Below are 19,933 nucleotides of genomic sequence, written 5' to 3'. Positions count from 1 at the left end.
CCATGACCCCCCAGAATGTCCCCCTGACCCATTTCTGTCCCCAGAATGTCCCCATGACCCCCAGAATGTCCCCCTGACCCATTTCTGTGTCCCCAGAATGTCCCCCTGACCCCATTTCTGTCCCCAGAATGTCCCCATGACCCATGACCCCCCCAGAATGTCCCCCTGACCCATTTCTGTGTACCCAGAATGTCCCCATGACCCCCAGAATCTCCCCCTGACCCCATTTCTGTCCCCAGAATGTCCCCATGACCCCCCAGAATGTCCCCCTGACCCATTTCTGTCCCCAGAATGTCCCCCCCGACCTGGCCGTGTGCTGCTTCGTGCTGGAGCAGTCGCTGTCGGTGCGGGCGCTGCAGGAGATGCTGGCCAACAGCTCCGACATCGGCAGCGAGGTGGGTCTGGGGGCCCACGGGGGATTTGGGGGGCAACAGAGGGGATTTGGGGGGCACTAGAGGTGGGTCTGGGGGCCCACGGGGGATTTGGGGGGCAACAGAGGGGATTTGGGGGCAGTAGAGGGGATTTGGGGGGCACTAGAGGTGGGTCTGGGGGCCCAGAGAGGATTTAGAGGGCACCAGAGGGGATTTGGATGGCCCTGAGGGGGTTTGAGGGGCACTAGAGGTGATTTGAGGTCCTTAAGAGGGGATTTGGGGGTCCCATGGGGCACTGGAGGTGGTTTGGGGTCCTTAAGAGGGGATTTGGGGGGCACGAGAGGGGGTTTGGGGTCCTTAAGAGGGGATCTGGGGGGCACGAGAGGGGATTCGGGGGCCACTAGAGATGGGTCTGGGGTTGCACAGGGGATTTGGGGGGCACTAGAGGGGATTTGGGGGGCTCTAGAGGTGGGTCTGGGGTCCCACAGGGCATTTGGGGACCCCCTGAGGGGATTTGGGGGCCACTAGAGAGGATTTGAGGGGCCACTAGAGATGGGTCTGGGGTCCCACAGAGGATTTGGGGGGCATTAGAGAGGATTTGAGGGGTTCTTGAGGTGGGTCTGGGGTCCTAAAGAGGATTTGGGGGGCACTAGAGGGGGTTTGGGGTCCTTAAGAGGGGATTTGGGGGGGCTTTAGGACCCTTGGGGGTTGTCAGGTGGGATCTGGGGGTCTTGGAGGGGTTTTGGGGACACCTGAGGGGTTCCTGGAAGGGGTTTTGGGTCATTTTTGGGGGGTTTAGGATCCTGCAGTTCCTGAAAATTCTGGGGTTCCTTGGGGAGTTTTTGGGGTAATTCTGGGGTTCCTTGAGCAGTTTTTGGGGTAATTCTGGGGCTCCTTGAGGAGTTTTTGGGGTAATTCTGGGGTTCTTTGAGCAGTTTTTGGGGTAATTCTGGGGCTCCTGAGGAGTTTTTGGGGTAATTCTGGGGCTCCTTGAGGAGTTTTTGGGGTAATTCTGGGGTTCCTTGAGCAGTTTTTGGGGTCCTTTTCGGGGTGGGGGTTTTGGGGGGTCCCTGGTGTTTTTGGGGGGGTCTCAGCCCCCCCGTGACCCCCCCACTCTTCTCTCCCCCCGCCCGCCCAGGGGGTCGATCTGGATAAGTGGGTAGGTGCCACTGTGGTGTGGTGACCCCAAGTCCTCATCCTCACCTTCATCACACTCCTCCTCCTCCTCCTCCTCCTCCTCACCCACCCCCCAAATTTTGGGGGGCTCTGCCCAATCCCGCATGGAGCCAGGGGTCTGGGTGTGCCCCCTCCCACCCCCCAAAGTCCCATCCATCCACAGCCCCCCAAATTCCGCATGGACCCCAAAGTGTGAGCGCGGGGGGGAGGAGCATGGGGGGACCCTAAAAAGGGGAGACCCCAAAAAGAGGGATCCCAAATCCCCCCATGAGCATGGGGAGACCCCAAAAAGGGGATCCCAAATCCACCGGGGATCCCAAAAAATTGGGGTGCCAGATTTTGGGTGACCCTGAAATTTGGGATCCCAATTTGGAGTAACCCCAAGAAGGGGATCCCAAATCCATTGGGGATCCCAAAAAATCGGAGACCCAGACATGGGGTGACCCCAAAATTTGGGATCCCAACTTGGGGGAAACATTAATATGGGAGTGACCCCAAAACTTGGGATCCCGGTTTTGGGGAACTCCAAAAGGAGGGATCCCAAATCCATTGGGGATCCCAAAAAATCAGAGACCCAGACATGGGGTGACCCCAAAATTTGGGATCCCAGCTTGGGGGAAACCTTAATATGGGGGTGACCCCAAAATTTGGGGGAAACCTCAATATGGGGGTGACCCCAAAATTTGGGGGAAACCTCAATATGGGGGTGACCCCAAAATTTAGGATCCCAATTTGGGGGAAACCTCAATATAAGAGGGGGCCCCCAAAAAGGGAGACCCTCAATATTAAGGGGGACCCCCAAATTTATGGGAATTTCAATGGGGTGCCCCAAAATTGGGGATCTTGATAAGGGGTGACCCCAGTGGGGAGTGGGACCCTGAAATTGGGGACCCCGATATCAGGGGAGTCCTCAATTTGGGGGGGATCTCACCATGAGGGGGACCCCGAAATGAGGGGGGGTCTGAGGCACAGTGCACCCCAAAACAAGGGGGGCGCAATGCACAGGAGACCCCAACACGGGGAGACCCCAAAATGGGGGGACCCGAAAACAAAAGGAGACCCCAAAACAAGGGGGGACCCCAAAACAACAGGGGTGCAATGCACAGGAGACCCTAACACGGGGAGACCCCAAAACAAGGGGGGGACCCCAAAACAAAGGGGAGGACCCCAAAACAAGGGGGAACCCCAAAACAAGGGGAAGACCCCAAAACAAAGAGGCAGCGATACACAAGGAGCTATATCTGAAACATGGAACCCGCAGGGGGTTTTTTTGGGGTTCAAGGGTTTTTTTTGGGGGGTCCAGGAGGCCTCAGGGGCTTTTGGGGTCCCCTCCTTGACCCCCCTGTGCCCCCCAAGTCCTCTCAGGGTGGGGGACACCGGACGCTGCTCTACGGCCACGCCATCCTGCTGAGGCACTCCCACAGCGGCATGGTGAGTCTGGGGGGGCTCTGGGGGGTTTGGGGGGGCTATGAGGGTTTTGGGGTGCTCGGGGGGATTTTGGGGACCCCCAATAACCCCGTGTCCCCCCCCCCAGTACCTGTGCTGCCTGACCACGTCCCGCTCGGTCACCGACAAGCTGGCCTTCGACGTGGGGCTGCAGAAGGATGCAGCAGGTAAAGGGGGGACCCCGAGGGGTTTTGGGGTTCCCCCAGGTGTGGGGGGTTGGTTTTGGGGTGTTTTGGGGTGCTGATTTGGGGTGCTGATTTGGGGTGTGCCCCCCCAGGTGAGGCGTGCTGGTGGACGATGCACCCGGCGTCCAAACAGCGCTCGGAGGGGGAGAAGGTTCGGGTGGGAGACGACCTGATCCTGGTGAGCGTGTCCTCGGAGAGATACCTGGTGAGAGGGGACACCTGGGGACACCTGGGGACACCTGGGGACATGTGGGGACATGAGGGGACACCTGGGGACATGTGGGGACATGGGGGGATAGGAGGAAACACGGGGACATGGGGGCACAGGGCCCTGACCTGATCCTGGTGAGCGTGTCCTCGGAGAGATACCTGGTGAGAGGGGACACCTGGGGACACCTGGGGACACCTGGGGACATGGGGGGACACAGGGACATGGGGGGGACACAGGGATCCCCCCACACCCTGACCTGATCCTGGTGAGCGTGTCCTCGGAGAGATACCTGGTGAGAGGGGACACCTGGGGACACCTGGGGACATGGGGGGACACAGAGGGATGGGGGGACATGGGGGGACACAGGGACATGGGGGGGACACAGGGATCCCCCCACACCCTGACCTGATCCTGGTGAGCGTGTCCTCGGAGAGATACCTGGTGAGAGGGGACACCTGGGGACACCTGGGGACACCTGGGGACATGTGGGGACATGAGGGGACACCTGGGGACATGTGGGGACATGGGGGATAGGAGGAAACACGGGGACATGGGGGCACAGGGCCCTGACCTGATCCTGGTGAGCGTGTCCTCGGAGAGATACCTGGTGAGAGGGGACACCTGGGGACGCCTGGGGACACCTGGGGACATGGGGGGACACAGGGACATGGGGGGGACACAGGGATCTCCTGACCTGATCCTGGTGAGCGTGTCCTCGGAGAGATACCTGGTGAGAGGGGACACCTGGGGACATGGGGGGACACCTGGGGACACCTGGGGACATGGGGGGACACCTGGGACACCTGGGGACACCTGGGGACATGGGGGGACACCTGGGGACATGAGGGGACACCTGGGGACACAGAGGGATGGTGGGGACACAGGGATCTCCTGACCTGATCCTGGTGAGCGTGTCCTCGGAGAGATACCTGGTGAGAGGGGACACCTGGGGACATGGGGGGACACCTGGGGACACCTGGGGACATGGGGGGACACCTGGGGACACCTGGGGACACCTGGGGACATGGGGGGACACCTGGGGACACAGAGGGATGGGGGGGACACAGGGATCTCCTGACCTGATCCTGGTGAGCGTGTCCTCGGAGAGATACCTGGTGAGAGGGGACACCTGCGACACCTGGGGACACCTGGGGACACCTGGGGACATGGGGGGACACTGGGGACATGGGGGGGACACAGGGATCTCCTGACCTGATCCTGGTGAGCGTGTCCTCGGAGAGATACCTGATGAGAGGGGACACCTGGGGACACCTGGGGACACCTGGGGACATGGGGGGACACAGGGACACCAGGGGACACCTGGGGACATGGGGGGACACCTGGGGACATGAGGGGACGCCTGGGGACACAGAGGGATGGGGGGGACACAGGGATCTCCTGGCCTGATGCTGGTGAGCGTGTCCTCGGAGAGATACCTGGTGAGAGGGGACACCTGGGGACACCTGGGGACACCTGGGGACACCTGGGGACACCTGGGGACACAGAGGGATGGGGGGGACACAGGGATCTCCTGACCTGATCCTGGTGAGCGTGTCCTCGGAGAGATACCTGGTGAGAGGGGACACCTGCGACACCTGGGGGGACACCTGGGGACACTGGGACATGGGGGGACACCTGGGACACCTGGGACACCTGGGGACATGAGGGGACACCTGGGGACACAGAGGGATGGTGGGGACACAGGGATCTCCTGACCTGATGCTGGTGAGCGTGTCCTCGGAGAGATACCTGGTGAGAGGGGACACCTGGGGACACCTGGGGACACCTGGGGACACCTGGGGACATGGGGGGACACTGGGGACATGGGGGGGACACAGGGATCTCCTGACCTGATCCTGGTGAGCGTGTCCTCGGAGAGATACCTGATGAGAGGGGACACCTGGGGACACCTGGGGACACCTGGGGACATGGGGGGACACAGGGACACCAGGGGACACCTGGGGACATGGGGGGACACCTGGGGACACAGAGGGATGGGGGGGGACACAGGGATCTCCTGGCCTGATGCTGGTGAGCGTGTCCTCGGAGAGATACCTGGTGAGAGGGGACACCTGCGACACCTGGGGGGACACCTGGGGACACCTGGGGACACTGGGGACACCAGGGGCACGTGTCCCACCTGTGTCACCCGTGTCACACCCGTGTCCCACGTGTCCCAGCACCTCTCCACGGCCTCGGGGGAGCTGCAGGTGGACGCCTCCTTCATGCAGACCCTGTGGAACATGAACCCCATCTGCTCGGGCTCCGAGGAAGGTGACACCTGAGGCGCCCCAAACTTGTGTGTGGGGGGGTCCTTTGGGGTGTCCCCAACACCCTGACCCCCCAAAATGTCCCCAAAATGTCCCCTCAGGGTTTGTCACCGGCGGCCACGTCCTGCGCCTGTTCCACGGCCACATGGACGAGTGCCTGACGCCCACGGCCCCCGAGCAGGGCGAGGAGCGCAGGTGGGGCTGTCCCCAGTTTGCCCCCAAATTTGGGCTGGGGGGGACATTTGGAGGGTGTCCCCAACTTGCTGTGACCCCCTCCCCCTTTGTCACCTCCCAGCAGCGTCGTCAACTACGAGGGCGGCGCCGTGTGCGCCCACGCCCGGTCCCTGTGGCGCCTGGAGCCCCTGCGCATCAGGTAAGGGGACATCAAGGGACACGGGGGGACACGGGTGTGTCACCACCCCCAGGGGACACTGGGGACACTCTGTGGGATCTCCCCAGGGGGGGTTTGGGGTCATGGAGTGTCCCCAAGATGTGTCGCTGTGTCTTATTCTGGTGTCACCTCTCGGCATCTCCTTGTGTTCCCGTGTCCCTGTGGCACATCTGCCTGTGTCCCCATGTCGCTGTGACACATCCTGTGCCACCGCATGTCCTTGTGTTCCCATCCCCATATCCCCGTGACCCATCCCTGTGTCCCCTGTGTCCCCCCATGTCCTCATGTCCCCATCCCGGTGTCCCCTGTGTCACCCTGTGTCCCTGTGACACATCTGCATGTCCTCACCGTGTGTCCCCTGTGTCAACCCATGTCCTCATGACCCCTCCCCGTGTCCGCTGTGTCACCCCATGTCCCCATGACCCATCCCCATGTCCCCTGTGTCACCCCATGTCCTCATGACCCATCCCGGTGTCCCCTGTGTCACCCCATGTCCCTGTGACACATCCGCATGTCCTCACCGTGTGTCCCTACGTCCGCCCATGTCCTCATGACCCCTCCCCATCTCCCCTGTGTCACCCCTTGTCCCCATGACCCATCCCAGTGTCCCAGCCTCCTTGGTGACATCATTGTCCCCTGCCTGTGTCCCCCAGCTGGAGCGGGAGCCACCTGCGTTGGGGACAGCCCTTCCGCCTGCGCCACGTCACCACCGGCCGCTACCTGGCGCTGACCGAGGCCACCGGGCTGGCCATGGTGGAGGCCACGGCGGCCAACACGCGCGTGGCCACCTTCTGCTTCCGGGCCTCCAAGGTGGGAGTGTCACCTCTGTCCCCATCCCTGTCCCCATCCCTGTCCCCAACACGCGCGTGGCCACCTTCTGCTTCCGGGCCTCCAAGGTGGGAGTGTCACCTCTGTCCCCATCCCTGTCCCTGTCCCCATCCCTGTCCCTGTCCCCATCCCTGTCCCCAACACGCGCGTGGCCACCTTCTGCTTCCGGGCCTCCAAAGTGGGAGTGTCACCTCTGTCCCCATCCCTGTCCCCAACACGCGCGTGGCCACCTTCTGCTTCCGGGCCTCCAAAGTGGGAGTGTCACCTCTGTCCCCATCCCTGTCCCCAACACGCGCGTGGCCACCTTCTGCTTCCGGGCCTCCAAGGTGGGAGTGTCACCTCAGTGTCCCCATCCCTGTCCCTGTCCCCATCCCTGTCCCCAACATGCGCGTGGCCACCTTCTGCTTCCGGGCCTCCAAGGTGGGAGTGTCACCTCTGTCCCCATCCCTGTCCCTGTCCCCATCCCTGTCCCCAACACGCGCGTGGCCACCTTCTGCTTCCGGGCCTCCAAGGTGGGAGTGTCACCTCTGTCCCCATCCCTGTCCCTGTCCCCATTCCTGTCCCTGTCCCCATCCCTGTCCCCAACACGCGCGTGGCCACCTTCTGCTTCCGGGCCTCCAAGGTGGGAGTGTCACCTCTGTCCCCATCCCTGTCCCTGTCCCTGTCCCTGTCGCCATCCCTGTCCCCAACACGCGCGTGGCCACCTTCTGCTTCCGGGCCTCCAAGGTGGGAGTGTCACCTCTGTCCCCATCCCTGTCCCTGTCCCCATCCCTGTCCCCAACACGCGCGTGGCCACCTTCTGCTTCCGGGCCTCCAGGGTGGGAGTGTCACCTCAGTGTCCCCATCCCTGTCCCTGTCCCCATCCCTGTCCCCAACACGCACGTGGCCACCTTCTGCTTCCGGGCCTCCAAGGTGGGAGTGTCACCTCAGTGTCCCCATCCCTGTCCCTGTCCCCATCCCTGTCCCCAACACGCACGTGGCCACCTTCTGCTTCCGGGCCTCCAAGGTGGGAGTGTCACCTCAGTGTCCCCATCCCTGTCCCTGTCCCCATCCCTGTCCCCAACACGCGCGTGGCCACCTTCTGCTTCGGGCCTCCAAGGTGGGAGTGTCACCTCTGTCCCCATCCCTGTCCCTGTCCCCATCCCTGTCCCCAACACGCGCGTGGCCACCTTCTGCTTCCGGGCCTCCAAGGTGGGAGTGTCACCTCTGTCCCCATCCCTGTCCCCAGCCTGCTCCTGGGGTCTGTCCCCGTCACTGTCCCCATCCCTGTCCCCAACACGCGCGTGGCCACCTTCTGCTTCCGGGCCTCCAAGGTGGGAGTGTCACCTCTGTCCCCATCCCTGTCCCTGTCCCCATTCTTGTCCCTGTCCCCATCCCTGTCCCCAACACGCGTGTGGCCACCTTCTGCTTCGGGCCTCCAAGGAAGAAGTGTCACCTCAGTGTCCCCATCCCTGTCCCCATCCAGACCTTGTCCTGACCCTGTCCCTGTCAGTGTCCCCACCCTGTCCCCACCCTGACCGTCCTGACCCCCCGTGTCCCCCCGGCCCCGCAGGAGAAGCTGGAGACGCCCCCCAAGCGGGACATCGAGGGCATGGGGCCCCCCGAGATCAAGTATGGGGAGTCCCTGTGCTTCCTGCAGCACAGCGGCAGCGGCCTCTGGGTCACCTACGCCGCCCCCGACCCCAAGGCCCTGCGCCTCGGGCTGCTCAAGAGGAAGGTGGGACCCCCAAAATCACCGGGGGGACCCCAAAATCACCTCTGAGGAGGGTTTTGGGGGGAGTTCATGGGGGATTTTGGGGGTTTTGAGAGCAACAGCGGCCTCCGGGTCACGTACGCTGCTCCTGACCCCAAGGCCCTGCGCCTCGGGCTGCTCAAGAGGAAGGTGGGACCCCAAAATCACCGGGGGGACCCCAAAATCACCTCTGGGAGGATTTGGGGGGAGTTTTGGGGTGTTTTAGTGGGTTTTGAGAGCTCCAGCGGGCTGTGGGTCACCTACGCCGCGCCCGACCCCAAGGCCCTGCGCCTCGGGCTGCTCAAGAGGAAGGTGGGTTTGGGGGGAGTCTCTGTGGTTTCAGGGGGCTCTCTCTGGGTTCAGGGGGGGGTCTCTGAGGTTTGGGGGACCCCTGTGACCCCGCTTTGCCCCCCAGGCCATCCTGCACCAGGAGGGGCACATGGATGATGCTCTGACCCTGAGCCGCTCCCAGCGCCAGGAGTCGCAGGCGGCTCGGATGGTCTTCAGCACCACGGGGCTCTACGGGGCCTTCATCAGGTCTGGGGGTCCCTGGGGGGGTCCTGGGGGGTTCTGGGGTGTCCTGGGGATCCCTAGGGGGTTCAGAACCTCCTGGGGGGTGTCAGAAACACCTGGGGGTTCCTGGGGATCCTGTGGATGGTCTTCAGCACCACGGGGCTCTACGGGGCCTTCATCAGGTCTGGGGGTCCCTGGGGGGGTCCTGGGGGGTTCTGGGGTGTCCTGGGGATCCCTAGGGGGTTCAGAACCTCCTGGGGGTGTCAGAAACACCTGGGGGTTCCTGGGGATCCTGTGGATGGTCTTCAGCACCACGGGGCTCTACGGGGCCTTCATCAGGTCTGGGGGTCCCTGGGGGGGGGTCCTGGGGGCTCCATGAGGGTTTTGAGGGGGGTCCTGGGGGTCCCTGGGAGGAGTCAGAACCACCTGGGTGTCCTGTGGTGGTTTCTGTGGGTGGTCTGGGGCCTCCGTCTGCTCTGGGGGTCTCGGTGTGGTCCGGGGTGATCCTGGGCAGTTTTGGGGGCGTTTTTAGGGTGGTCCCAACGTTCTGACCCCCCTGTTCCTCCCCAGGAGCCTGGAGAGCCTCCAGGGCCGCCCACGGGGGTCTCAGGGTGGTCTGGGGGATCCTGGGCTGTTTTGGGGGCGTTTTTAGGATGTTCTGACCCCCTGTCCCCCTCCCCAGGAGCCTGGGCAGCCTCCAGGGCCGCCCGCGGGGGTCCCGCGGTGATCCTGGGCAGTTTTGGGGGCGTTTTTGGGGTGATCCGGACGTTCTGTTCCTCCCCAGGAGCCTGGGCAGCCTCCAGGGCCGCCCGCGGGGGTCTCAGTGTGATCCGGGGGGTCCTGGGGGTGTTTTTAGGGTGTTTTTAGGATGTTCTGACCCCCCTGTCCCCCTCCCCAGGAGCCTGGACAGCCTCCAGGGCCGCCCGCGGGGGTCCCCGCCGCCCCCCCTGCCCATCGCGGGGGTGATCCTGAGCCTGCGGGACCTGATCGGGTACCTGGAGCCGCCGCCGCCCGAGCTGCGGCACGAGCAGCGCCAGGGCCGCCTGAGGGCGCTGCGGGCCCGCCAGAGCCTCTTCCAGCAGGAGGTGAGACCCCTCCCCAAATCTGGGACAGGCTAAACTGGGGGTTACAGGGTCAAACTCGGGGTTAATTTGCCGTTAAACTCGGGGTTAGAGGGGTTAAACCTGTGCCCCAGGGGGCATCGCCAGAGCCTCTTCCAGCAGGAGGTGAGACCCCCGGGACCACCCCCAAATTTGGGAGATCACAGTGGGGTCGTGGAGGTCCTGGGAGGTGTCACAGAATGGGAGGGAGGTCCCAGTTTGGGGGTCACCAGGTGGGTATCCCAATTTGGGGGTCCCAGTTTGAGTGTCCCAGTTTGGGGGCCACCAGGTGGGTATCCCAATTTGGGGGGTCCCAGGATGTTGGGGGGCTCCCAGGGTGGCTGCCCCAGTTTGGGGGTCCCGGGGGGGGGTCTCACAGCCCCCTCCCCACCCCACAGGGGATGCTGACGCTGGTGCCAGTTTGGGGCTCCCAGGCTGGGTGCCCCAGTTTGGCGGTCCCGGGGGGCTCTGGGGGGCTCCCAGGGTGGCTGCCCCAGTTTGGGGGTCCCAGGGGGGGTCTCACAGCCCCCTCCCCACCTGCAGGGGATGCTGACGCTGGTGCTGAGCTGCATCGACCGCCTGAGCGCCTACAGCACCGCGGCGCAGTTCGGGGAGGCCGCGGGCGAGGAGGCGGCGGCGGCCTGGAAGGAGATCGTGAACCTGCTCTACGAGCTGCTGGGTGGGACTGGGGGCAGAGATGGGGCAGATATGGGGGTTATGGGGCAGATATGGGGCAGATATGGGGGGTTATGGGGCAGTTCTGGGGGTTATGGGGCAGATATGGGGGTTATGGGGCAGAGGTGGTGGCAGCCTAGAAGGAGATCGTGAACCTGCTCTACGAGCTGCTGGGTGCGGCTGGGGGCAGAGATGGGGGGCTGTGGGGGGTTATGGGGCAGATATGGGGCAGATATGGGGGTTATGGGGCAGTTCTGGGGGTTATGGGGCAGTTCTGGGGGTTATGGGGCAGATATGGGGGTTATGGGGCAGAGGAGGTGATGGCCTGGAAGGAGATCGTGAACCTGCTCTACGAGCTGCTGGGTGGGACTGGGGGCAGAGATGGGGCAGATATGGGGGTTATGGGGCAGATATGGGCAGATATGGGGGTTATGGGGCAGATGTGGGGGTTATGGGGCAGATATGGGAGTTATGGGGCAGATGTGGGTGCCATGGGGCAGATGTCAATGCCATGGGGCAGATGTCAGTGCTATGGGGTAGATGTGGGTTCTGTGGGGCAGATGTAGGTTCCATGGGGCAGACGTGGGTGCTGTGGGGCAGATGTCAGTGCCATGGGGCAGATATGGGTTCTGTGGGGCAGATGTGGGTTCCATGGGGCAGACGTGGGTGCTGTGGGGCAGATGTCAGTGCCATGGGGCAGACGTGGGTGCCATGGGGCAGATATGGGTTCTGTGGGGCAGATGTGGGTTCCATGGGGCAGACGTGGGTGCTGTGGGGCAGATGTCAATGCCATGGGGCAGATGTGGGTGCTGTGGGGCAGATGTGGGTTCCATGGGGCAGACGTGGGTGCTGTGGGGCAGATGTCAATGCCATGGGGCAGATGTGGGTGCTATGGTGCAGACGTGGGTGCCATGGGGCAGACGTGGGTGCCATGGGGCAGCCCTGACCCCTGCCCGTGCCCCCCAGCCTCGCTGATCCGGGGGAACCGAGCCAACTGCGCGCTCTTCTCCACCAACCTGGACTGGCTGGTCAGCAAACTGGACAGGCTGGAGGCCTCCTCGGGTCAGTGGGGCAGCCATGGGGGCTTCTGTGGGTCTGGGGTCTCTCCATGGGGTTGGGGTCCCTCCATGGGGCTGGGGTCTCTCTCGTGGGTCTGAGGTCCCTCCCATGGCTTTGACCGCCCCCTCCCATGGTTCTGGGGTCTCTCCTGTGGGTCTGACCCCACTCCTGTGGGTCTGGGGTCTCTCTTATGGGTCTGGGGTCTCTCTGTGGGTCTGGGGTCCCCTCATGGACCCCCCTCCCCCCGTGGATGTGGCACTGCTGTGGGTCTGGGTTCCCTCCTATGGATCTGACCCCACTGTGGGTCTGAGGTCTCTCCCATGGGGCTGGGGTCCCTCTGCTGGGTATGACCCCTCTGGTGGGTCTGGGGTCTCATCCCCCCTGGGTCTGGGGTCCCTCCTGTGGGTCTGGGGTCTCTCTGGTGTTTGTGACCCCCCTGTGTTGCCCCCTGCCCAGGCATCCTGGAGGTGCTGTACTGCGTGCTGATCGAGAGCCCCGAGGTGCTGAACATCATCCAGGAGAATCACATCAAATCCATCATCAGCCTGCTGGACAAGCACGGCCGCAACCACAAGGTGAGTGAGGGTGCCCAGGTGTGCCAGGTGTGTGCCAGGTGTGTGCCAGGTGTGTGCCAGGTGTGTGCCAGGTGTGTGCCAATGTGTGTGCCAGGTGTGTGCCCAGGTACACATCAAATCCATCATCAGCCTGCTGGACAAGCACGGCCGCAACCACAAGGTGAGTGAGGGTGCCCAGGTGTGCCAGGTGTGTGCCAGGTGTGCCAGGTGTGTGCCAGGTGTGTGCCAGGTGTGTGCCAATGTGTGTGCCAGGTGTGTGCCCAGGTACACATCAAATCCATCATCAGCCTGCTGGACAAGCACGGCCGCAACCACAAGGTGAGTGAGGGTGCCCTCAGGTGTGCCAGGTGTGTGCCAGGTGTGTGCCAGGTGTGCCAGGTGTGTGCCAGGTGTGTGCCAATGTGTGTGCCAGGTGTGTGCCCAGGTACACATCAAATCCATCATCAGCCTGCTGGACAAGCACGGCCGCAACCACAAGGTGAGTGAGGGTGCCCAGGTGTGCCAGGTGTGTGCCAGGTGTGCCAGGTGTGTGCCAGGTGTGTGCCAATGTGTGTGCCAGGTGTGTGCCAATGTGTGTGCCAGGTGTGTGCCCAGGTACACATCAAATCCATCATCAGCCTGCTGGACAAGCACGGCCGCAACCACAAGGTGAGTGAGGGTGCCCAGGTGTGCCAGGTGTGTGCCAGGTGTGCCAGGTGTGTGCCAGGTGTGTGCCAGGTGTGTGCCAATGTGTGTGCCAGGTGTGTGCCCAGGTACACATCAAATCCATCATCAGCCTGCTGGACAAGCACGGCCGCAACCACAAGGTGAGTGAGGGTGCCCAGGTGTGCCAGGTGTGTGCCAGGTGTGTGCCAATGTGTGTGCCAGGTGTGTGCCAATGTGTGTGCCAGGTGTGTGCCCAGGTACACATCAAATCCATCATCAGCCTGCTGGACAAGCACGGCCGCAACCACAAGGTGAGTGAGGGTGCCCAGGTGTGCCAGGTGTGTGCCAGGTGTGTGCCAATGTGTGTGCCAGGTGTGTGCCAATGTGTGTGCCAGGTGTGTGCCCAGGTACACATCAAATCCATCATCAGCCTGCTGGACAAGCACGGCCGCAACCACAAGGTGAGTGAGGGTGCCCAGGTGTGCCAGGTGTGTGCCAGGTGTGCCAGGTGTGTGCCAATGTGTGTGCCAGGTGTGTGCCCAGGTACACATCAAATCCATCATCAGCCTGCTGGACAAGCACGGCCGCAACCACAAGGTGAGTGAGGGTGCCCAGGTGTGCCAGGTGTGTGCCAGGTGTGCCAGGTGTGTGCCAGGTGTGTGCCAGGTGTGTGCCAATGTGTGTGCCAGGTGTGTGCCCAGGTACACATCAAATCCATCATCAGCCTGCTGGACAAGCACGGCCGCAACCACAAGGTGAGTGAGGGTGCCCAGGTGTGCCAGGTGTGTGCCAGGTGTGCCAGGTGTGTGCCAGGTGTGTGCCAATGTATGTGCCCAGGTACACATCAAATCCATCATCAGCCTGCTGGACAAGCACGGCCGCAACCACAAGGTGAGTGAGGGTGCCCAGGTGTGCCAGGTGTGTGCCAGGTGTGCCAGGTGTGTGCCAGGTGTGTGCCAGGTGTGTGCCCAGGTACACATCAAATCCATCATCAGCCTGCTGGACAAGCACGGCCGCAACCACAAGGTGAGTGAGGGTGCCCAGGTGTGCCAGGTGTGTGCCAGGTGTGTGCCAGGTGTGTGCCAATGTGTGTGCCAGGTGTGTGCCAGGTGTGTGCCCAGGTACACATCAAATCCATCATCAGCCTGCTGGACAAGCACGGCCGCAACCACAAGGTGAGTGAGGGTGCCCAGGTGTGCCAGGTGTGTGCCCAGGTGTGCCAGGTGTGTGCCAGGTGTGTGCCAGGTGTGTGCCAGGTGTGTGCCCAGGTACACATCAAATCCATCATCAGCCTGCTGGACAAGCACGGCCGCAACCACAAGGTGAGTGAGGGTGCCCAGGTGTGCCAGGTGTGTGCCAGGTGTGCCAGGTGTGTGCCAATGTGTGTGCCAGGTGTGTGCCAATGTGTGTGCCAGGTGTGTGCCCAGGTACACATCAAATCCATCATCAGCCTGCTGGACAAGCACGGCCGCAACCACAAGGTGAGTGAGGGTGCCCAGGTGTGCCAGGTGTGTGCCAGGTGTGTGCCAGGTGTGTGCCAATGTGTGTGCCAGGTGTGTGCCCAGGTACACATCAAATCCATCATCAGCCTGCTGGACAAGCACGGCCGCAACCACAAGGTGAGTGAGGGTGCCCAGGTGTGCCAGGTGTGTGCCAGGTGTGCCAGGTGTGTGCCAGGTGTGTGCCAATGTGTGTGCCAGGTGTGTGCCCAGGTACACATCAAATCCATCATCAGCCTGCTGGACAAGCACGGCCGCAACCACAAGGTGAGTGAGGGTGCCCAGGTGTGCCAGGTGTGTGCCCAGGTGTGCCAGGTGTGTGCCAGGTGTGTGCCAGGTGTGTGTGCCAGGTGTGTGCCAGGTGTGTGCCCAGGTACACATCAAATCCATCATCAGCCTGCTGGACAAGCACGGCCGCAACCACAAGGTGAGTGAGGGTGCCCAGGTGTGCCAGGTGTGTGCCAGGTGTGCCAGGTGTGTGCCAGGTGTGTGCCAGGTGTGTGCCCAGGTACACATCAAATCCATCATCAGCCTGCTGGACAAGCACGGCCGCAACCACAAGGTGAGTGAGGGTGCCCAGGTGTGCCAGGTGTGTGCCAGGTGTGTGCCAGGTGTGTGCCAATGTGTGTGCCAGGTGTGTGCCCAGGTACACATCAAATCCATCATCAGCCTGCTGGACAAGCACGGCCGCAACCACAAGGTGAGTGAGGGTGCCCAGGTGTGCCAGGTGTGTGCCAGGTGTGTGCCAGGTGTGCTCAGGTGTGCCAGGTGTGCTCAGGTGTGCCAGGTGTGTGCCAATGTGTGTGCCAGGTGTGTGCCCAGGTACACATCAAATCCATCATCAGCCTGCTGGACAAGCACGGCCGCAACCACAAGGTGAGTGAGGGTGCCCAGGTGTGCCAGGTGTGCTCAGGTGTATCCCCAGGTGTCCCCAGGCACACTCAGGTGTGTCCCCAGCTGTCCCCAGGCACACTCAGGTGTCCCCAGGCACACTCAGGTGTCCCCATCTGTCCCCAGGCACACTCAGGTGTCCCCAGGCACACTCAGGTGTGTCCCCATCTGTCCCCAGGCACGCTCAGGTGTCCCCAGGCACACTCAGGTGTGTCCCCATCTGTCCCCAGGCACACTCAGGTGTCCCCGGGCACACTCAGGTGTGTCCCCAGCTGTCCCCAGGCACACTCAGGTGTATCTCCAGGCACACTCAGGTGTGTCCCCATCTGTCCCCAGGCACACTCAGGTGTATCTCCAGGCACACTCAGGTGTGCCCCCAGGTGTCCCCAGGCACACTCAGGTGTGTCCCCATCTGTCCCCAGGCACACTCAGGTGTGTCCCCAGGTTCACTCAGGTGTGTCCCCACAGGTGCTGGACGTGCTGTGCTCGCTGTGCGTCTGCAACGCCGTCGCCGTGCGCTCCAACCAGAACCTGATCACCGAGAACCTGCTGCCCCGGCGGGACCTGCTGCTGCAGACCGGCATGGTCAACTACGTCACCAGGTGGGACCTGGGCGGGGGTCCTGGGGGTCCTGGGGGGCTTCGGGGGGTCCTGGGGAGGGGAGTTATGGGGGTTTTGGGGGGTTTCTGGGGGGTCTGGAGGTGGTTGAGGTGCGCCTGGAAGTTCTTGAGATGCTCCTGGGCACCTTTGAGGTGGGATTTGGGGTTCTCACGGTGGGATTTGGGTTCTCATGGTGGGATTTGGGGTTCTCAAGGTGGGATTTGGGGATCTCATGGTCGGATTTGGGTCTCTGGGGATGGGATTTGGGTTCCCAAGGTGCAGTTTGGGGCTCTCATGGTGAGATTTGGGGCTCTCAAGGTGGGATTTGTGTTCTCATGGTGGGATTTGGGGTTCTCATGGTGGGATTTGGATTCTCGTGGTGGGATTTGGGGTTCTCGTGGTGGGATTTGGGGTCCTCATGGTGGGATTTGGGGTTCTTGGGGTGCAATTGTCCCCGTTCCCACAGCGTGCGCCCCAACCTGTTTGTGGGCACGGCCCCTGGCTCCACGCAGTTCCTTGTGGTGGGATTTGGGGTTCTCATGGTGGGATTTGGGGTTCTCAGGGTGGGATTTGTGTTCTTGGGGTGCAATTGTCTCCGTTCTCTGTCAGCGTGCGCCCCAACCTGTTTGTGGGCACAGCCCTGGCTCCACGCAGTTCCTCATGGTGGGATTTGGGGTGGAATTTTGGGTTCCCAACGAGATGTCCCCGTTCCCGCAGCATGCGCCCCAACCTGTTTGTGGGCACGGCCCCTGGCATTTCTTCATGGTGGGATTTGGGGTTCTCCTGGTGGGATTTGGGGTTCTCAGGGTGGGATTTGTGTTCTTGGGGTGCAATTGTCTCCGTTCTCTGTCAGCGTGCGCCCCAACCTGTTTGTGGGCACGGCCCTGGGCTCCACGCAGTTCCTCATGGTGGGATTTGGGGATCTCCTGGTGGGATTTGGGGTTCTCATGGTGGGATTTGGGATTCTCAGGGTGGGATTTGTGTTCTTGGGGTGCAATTGTCTCCGTTCTCTGTCAGCGTGCGCCCCAACCTGTTTGTGGGCACGGCCCCTGGCATTTCTTCATGGTGGGATTTGGGGTTCTCCTGGTGGGATTTGGGGTTCTCAGGGTGGGATTTGTGTTCTTGGGGTGCAATTGTCTCCGTTCTCTGTCAGCGTGCGCCCCAACCTGTTTGTGGGCACGGCCCCGGGCTCCACGCAGTTCCGCTGCTGGTACTTCGAGGTGGCCGTGGAGCGCGCCCAGCCCTTCGTCACGGCCGTGCCCACCCACCTGCGCGTGGGCTGGGGGGCGGCCGGGGGCTTCCGGCCCGCCCCGGGCGGGGGCGCGGGCTGGGGCGGCAACGGCGCCGGGGACGACCTCAACTCCTTCGCCTTCGACGGCCTCCACCTGTGGACAGGTGAGGGACGAGGGGCACCTGGGACCACCCCTGGGACCACTCTGGGATTGCCCTGGGACCACCCCGGGACCACCCCGGGACCACTCACCTTGGATCTACCCTGGGACCACCGTGGATCTACCCTGGGATCACTCTGGGAACGCCCTGAGATCCCTCTGGGACCGCCCTGGGACTGCCCTGGGTCTACTCTGGGATCCCCCAGAACAACCCTGGGGACCCCCATGGGACTCACCTGGCTCCACCCTGGAACTCCCTGGGAACCCCCAGGGACCACCCCAAGACCACCTTGGGTCCACTCTGGGACCACCCCGAGACCATCCTGGGACCACCGCAGTTCCACCCTGGGACCACCCCGGGACCCCCCTGGGACCACATTGGGACCATCCCAGGTCCACTCTGGGACCACCCTTTAACTCCCTGGGACCCATTTTGGGACCACCCTGGGTCTACTCTGGGACCCCCCAGAACCACCCTGGGAATGCCCTGGGTCCATTTGGACCACCCCGAGACCACCCTGGGTCCACTCTGGGACCTCCCTGGGACCACTCTGGGACCAACCCGGGTCCATTCTGAGACCCCCTGTGACCCCCTTGTGACCCCCTAACCCCGCTGTGACCCCCCTGTGACCCCTGTGTCCCCTCAGGGGGTGTCCCCAAGGCCGTGGGGTCACCCCAACGCCGCGCCCTGGCCGAAGGGGACGTGGTCAGCTGCTGCCTGGACCTGGGGGTCCCCAGCGCCTCCTTCCGCCTCAACGGGGCCCCGGTGCAGGGGGTGCTCGAGGGCTTCAACCTGGACACGCTGTTCAGCCCCGTGGCCAGCTTCTCGGCGGGGGTCCGGTGAGAGGGGGGGACACCCCAAAATGGGGGGGTGGGAGACCTGAAAGGGGCTGGGACCCCTAAACTGGGGGGTGGGAACCATGAAAGGGGCTTCTATGGGTCCCTCCAGGCTGTGGTTTCTCCTGTAGGGTCTGTGGGGTTTCTATGGGGTTTCTGTGGGTCCGGCTCTCACTCGGGGTCCCCCCTGTCCCCCCAGGCTCCGGTTCCTGCTGGGGGCTTTCTATGGGGTCTGTGAGGTTTCTATGGGGTCTGTGAGGTTTCTATGGGGTTTCTGTGGGTCTGGCTCTCACTCGGGGTCTCCCCTGTCCCCCCAGGCTCCGGTTCCTGCTGGGGGGTTTCTATGGGGTCTGTGAGGTTTCTATGGGGTCTGTGAGGTTTCTATGGAGTTTCTATGGGTCCGGCTCTCACTCTGGGGTTTCTGTGGGTCTGGCTCTCACTCGGGGTCTCCCCTGTCCCCCCAGGCTCCGGTTCCTGCTGGGGGCTTTCTATGGGGTCTGTGAGGTTTCTATGGGGTCTGTGAGGTTTCTATGGGGTTTCTGTGGGTCTGGCTCTCACTCGGGGTCTCCCCTGTCCCCCCAGGCTCCGGTTCCTGCTGGGGGGTTTCTATGGGGTCTGTGAGGTTTCTATGGGGTCTGTGAGGTTTCTATGGAGTTTCTATGGGTCCGGCTCTCACTCTGGGGTTTCTGTGGGTCTGGCTCTCACTCGGGGTCTCCCCTGTCCCCCCGGGCTCCGGTTCCTGCTGGGGGCTTTCTATGGGGTCTGTGAGGTTTCTATGGGGTCTGTGAGGTTTCTATGGGGTTTCTATGGGTCCGGCTCTCACTCTGGGGTTTCTGTGGGTCCGGCTCTCACTCGGTGTGCCCCCTTTGCCCCCCAGGCTGCGGTTCCTGCTGGGGGGCCGGCACGGCGAGTTCCGTTTCGTGCCCCCTCCCGGGCTATGCCCCCTGTGCCGAGGCGCTGCTGCTGGGGGGTTTCTATGGGGTTTCCATGGGGTTTCTGTGGGTCCGGCTCTCACTCGGTGTGCCCCCTTTGCCCCCCAGGCTGCGGTTCCTGCTGGGGGGCCGGCACGGCGAGTTCCGTTTCGTGCCCCCTCCCGGGTACGCCCCCTGTGCCGAGGCGCTGCTGCCCCGGGAGCGGCTGCGGCTGGAGCCGCTCACCGCCTACCGCGGCTCGGCCCCGCCCGGCGCCCGCAGCCTGCTGGGGCCCAGCCGCGCCCTGCCCCACACCGCCTTCACCCCCTGCCCCGTGGACACCTGCCAGGTGCGCGGGGAGAGCGGTTTGGGGGGGTCGGAATGGGGTTTCGGGATGATGGAGGTGGGATTTGGGGGGTTTGTGGGTGTTTGGAGGGGGTTTTGGGGGATTGGGACAGGGTTTCGGGGGGTTTGGGGGGATTGGGATGGGGTTTCGGGGTGATGGGAGGAGATTTCGGGTTTGGGGGCTTGGGATGAGGTTTCGGGGGGATTTGGGGGGATGGAGGTGGGATTTGGGGGGATTTGGGGATGTGGAGGGGGAGTTTGAGGGGATGGAGGTGGGATTGT

At 63.1% G+C, this 19,933-nt stretch overlaps 1 protein-coding gene across 1 annotated transcript in view; it reads left to right on the top strand.

Moving 5' to 3' along the window:
* Nucleotides 1-290: 290 nt before the first annotated feature.
* The window catches only part of LOC128950505 (ryanodine receptor 1-like), a gene marked incomplete at both ends in the record, with an annotated part of 102,835 nt that continues 83,192 nt past the window's right edge, over nucleotides 291-19,933 (top strand). The window contains 18 exon segments of the mRNA XM_054295375.1: nucleotides 291-395; nucleotides 2,904-2,978; nucleotides 3,082-3,160; nucleotides 3,271-3,383; nucleotides 5,570-5,663; nucleotides 5,761-5,854; nucleotides 5,955-6,032; nucleotides 6,704-6,860; nucleotides 8,431-8,595; nucleotides 9,026-9,147; nucleotides 10,022-10,208; nucleotides 10,767-10,902; nucleotides 11,865-11,960; nucleotides 12,414-12,532; nucleotides 16,036-16,169; nucleotides 17,321-17,562; nucleotides 18,206-18,398; nucleotides 19,436-19,655. Coding sequence (XP_054151350.1) covers nucleotides 291-395; nucleotides 2,904-2,978; nucleotides 3,082-3,160; nucleotides 3,271-3,383; nucleotides 5,570-5,663; nucleotides 5,761-5,854; nucleotides 5,955-6,032; nucleotides 6,704-6,860; nucleotides 8,431-8,595; nucleotides 9,026-9,147; nucleotides 10,022-10,208; nucleotides 10,767-10,902; nucleotides 11,865-11,960; nucleotides 12,414-12,532; nucleotides 16,036-16,169; nucleotides 17,321-17,562; nucleotides 18,206-18,398; nucleotides 19,436-19,655 — 2,409 coding nt within the window.

The sequence above is a fragment of the Melozone crissalis genome, unplaced genomic scaffold, assembly GCF_028551555.1.
Source record: "Melozone crissalis strain CALT ecotype California unplaced genomic scaffold, PUWL_Pcris_2 ptg000669l_1, whole genome shotgun sequence".
NCBI classification, from domain to species: domain Eukaryota; kingdom Metazoa; phylum Chordata; class Aves; order Passeriformes; family Passerellidae; genus Melozone; species Melozone crissalis.
This window is presented reverse-complemented; position numbering and strand designations above follow the sequence as displayed.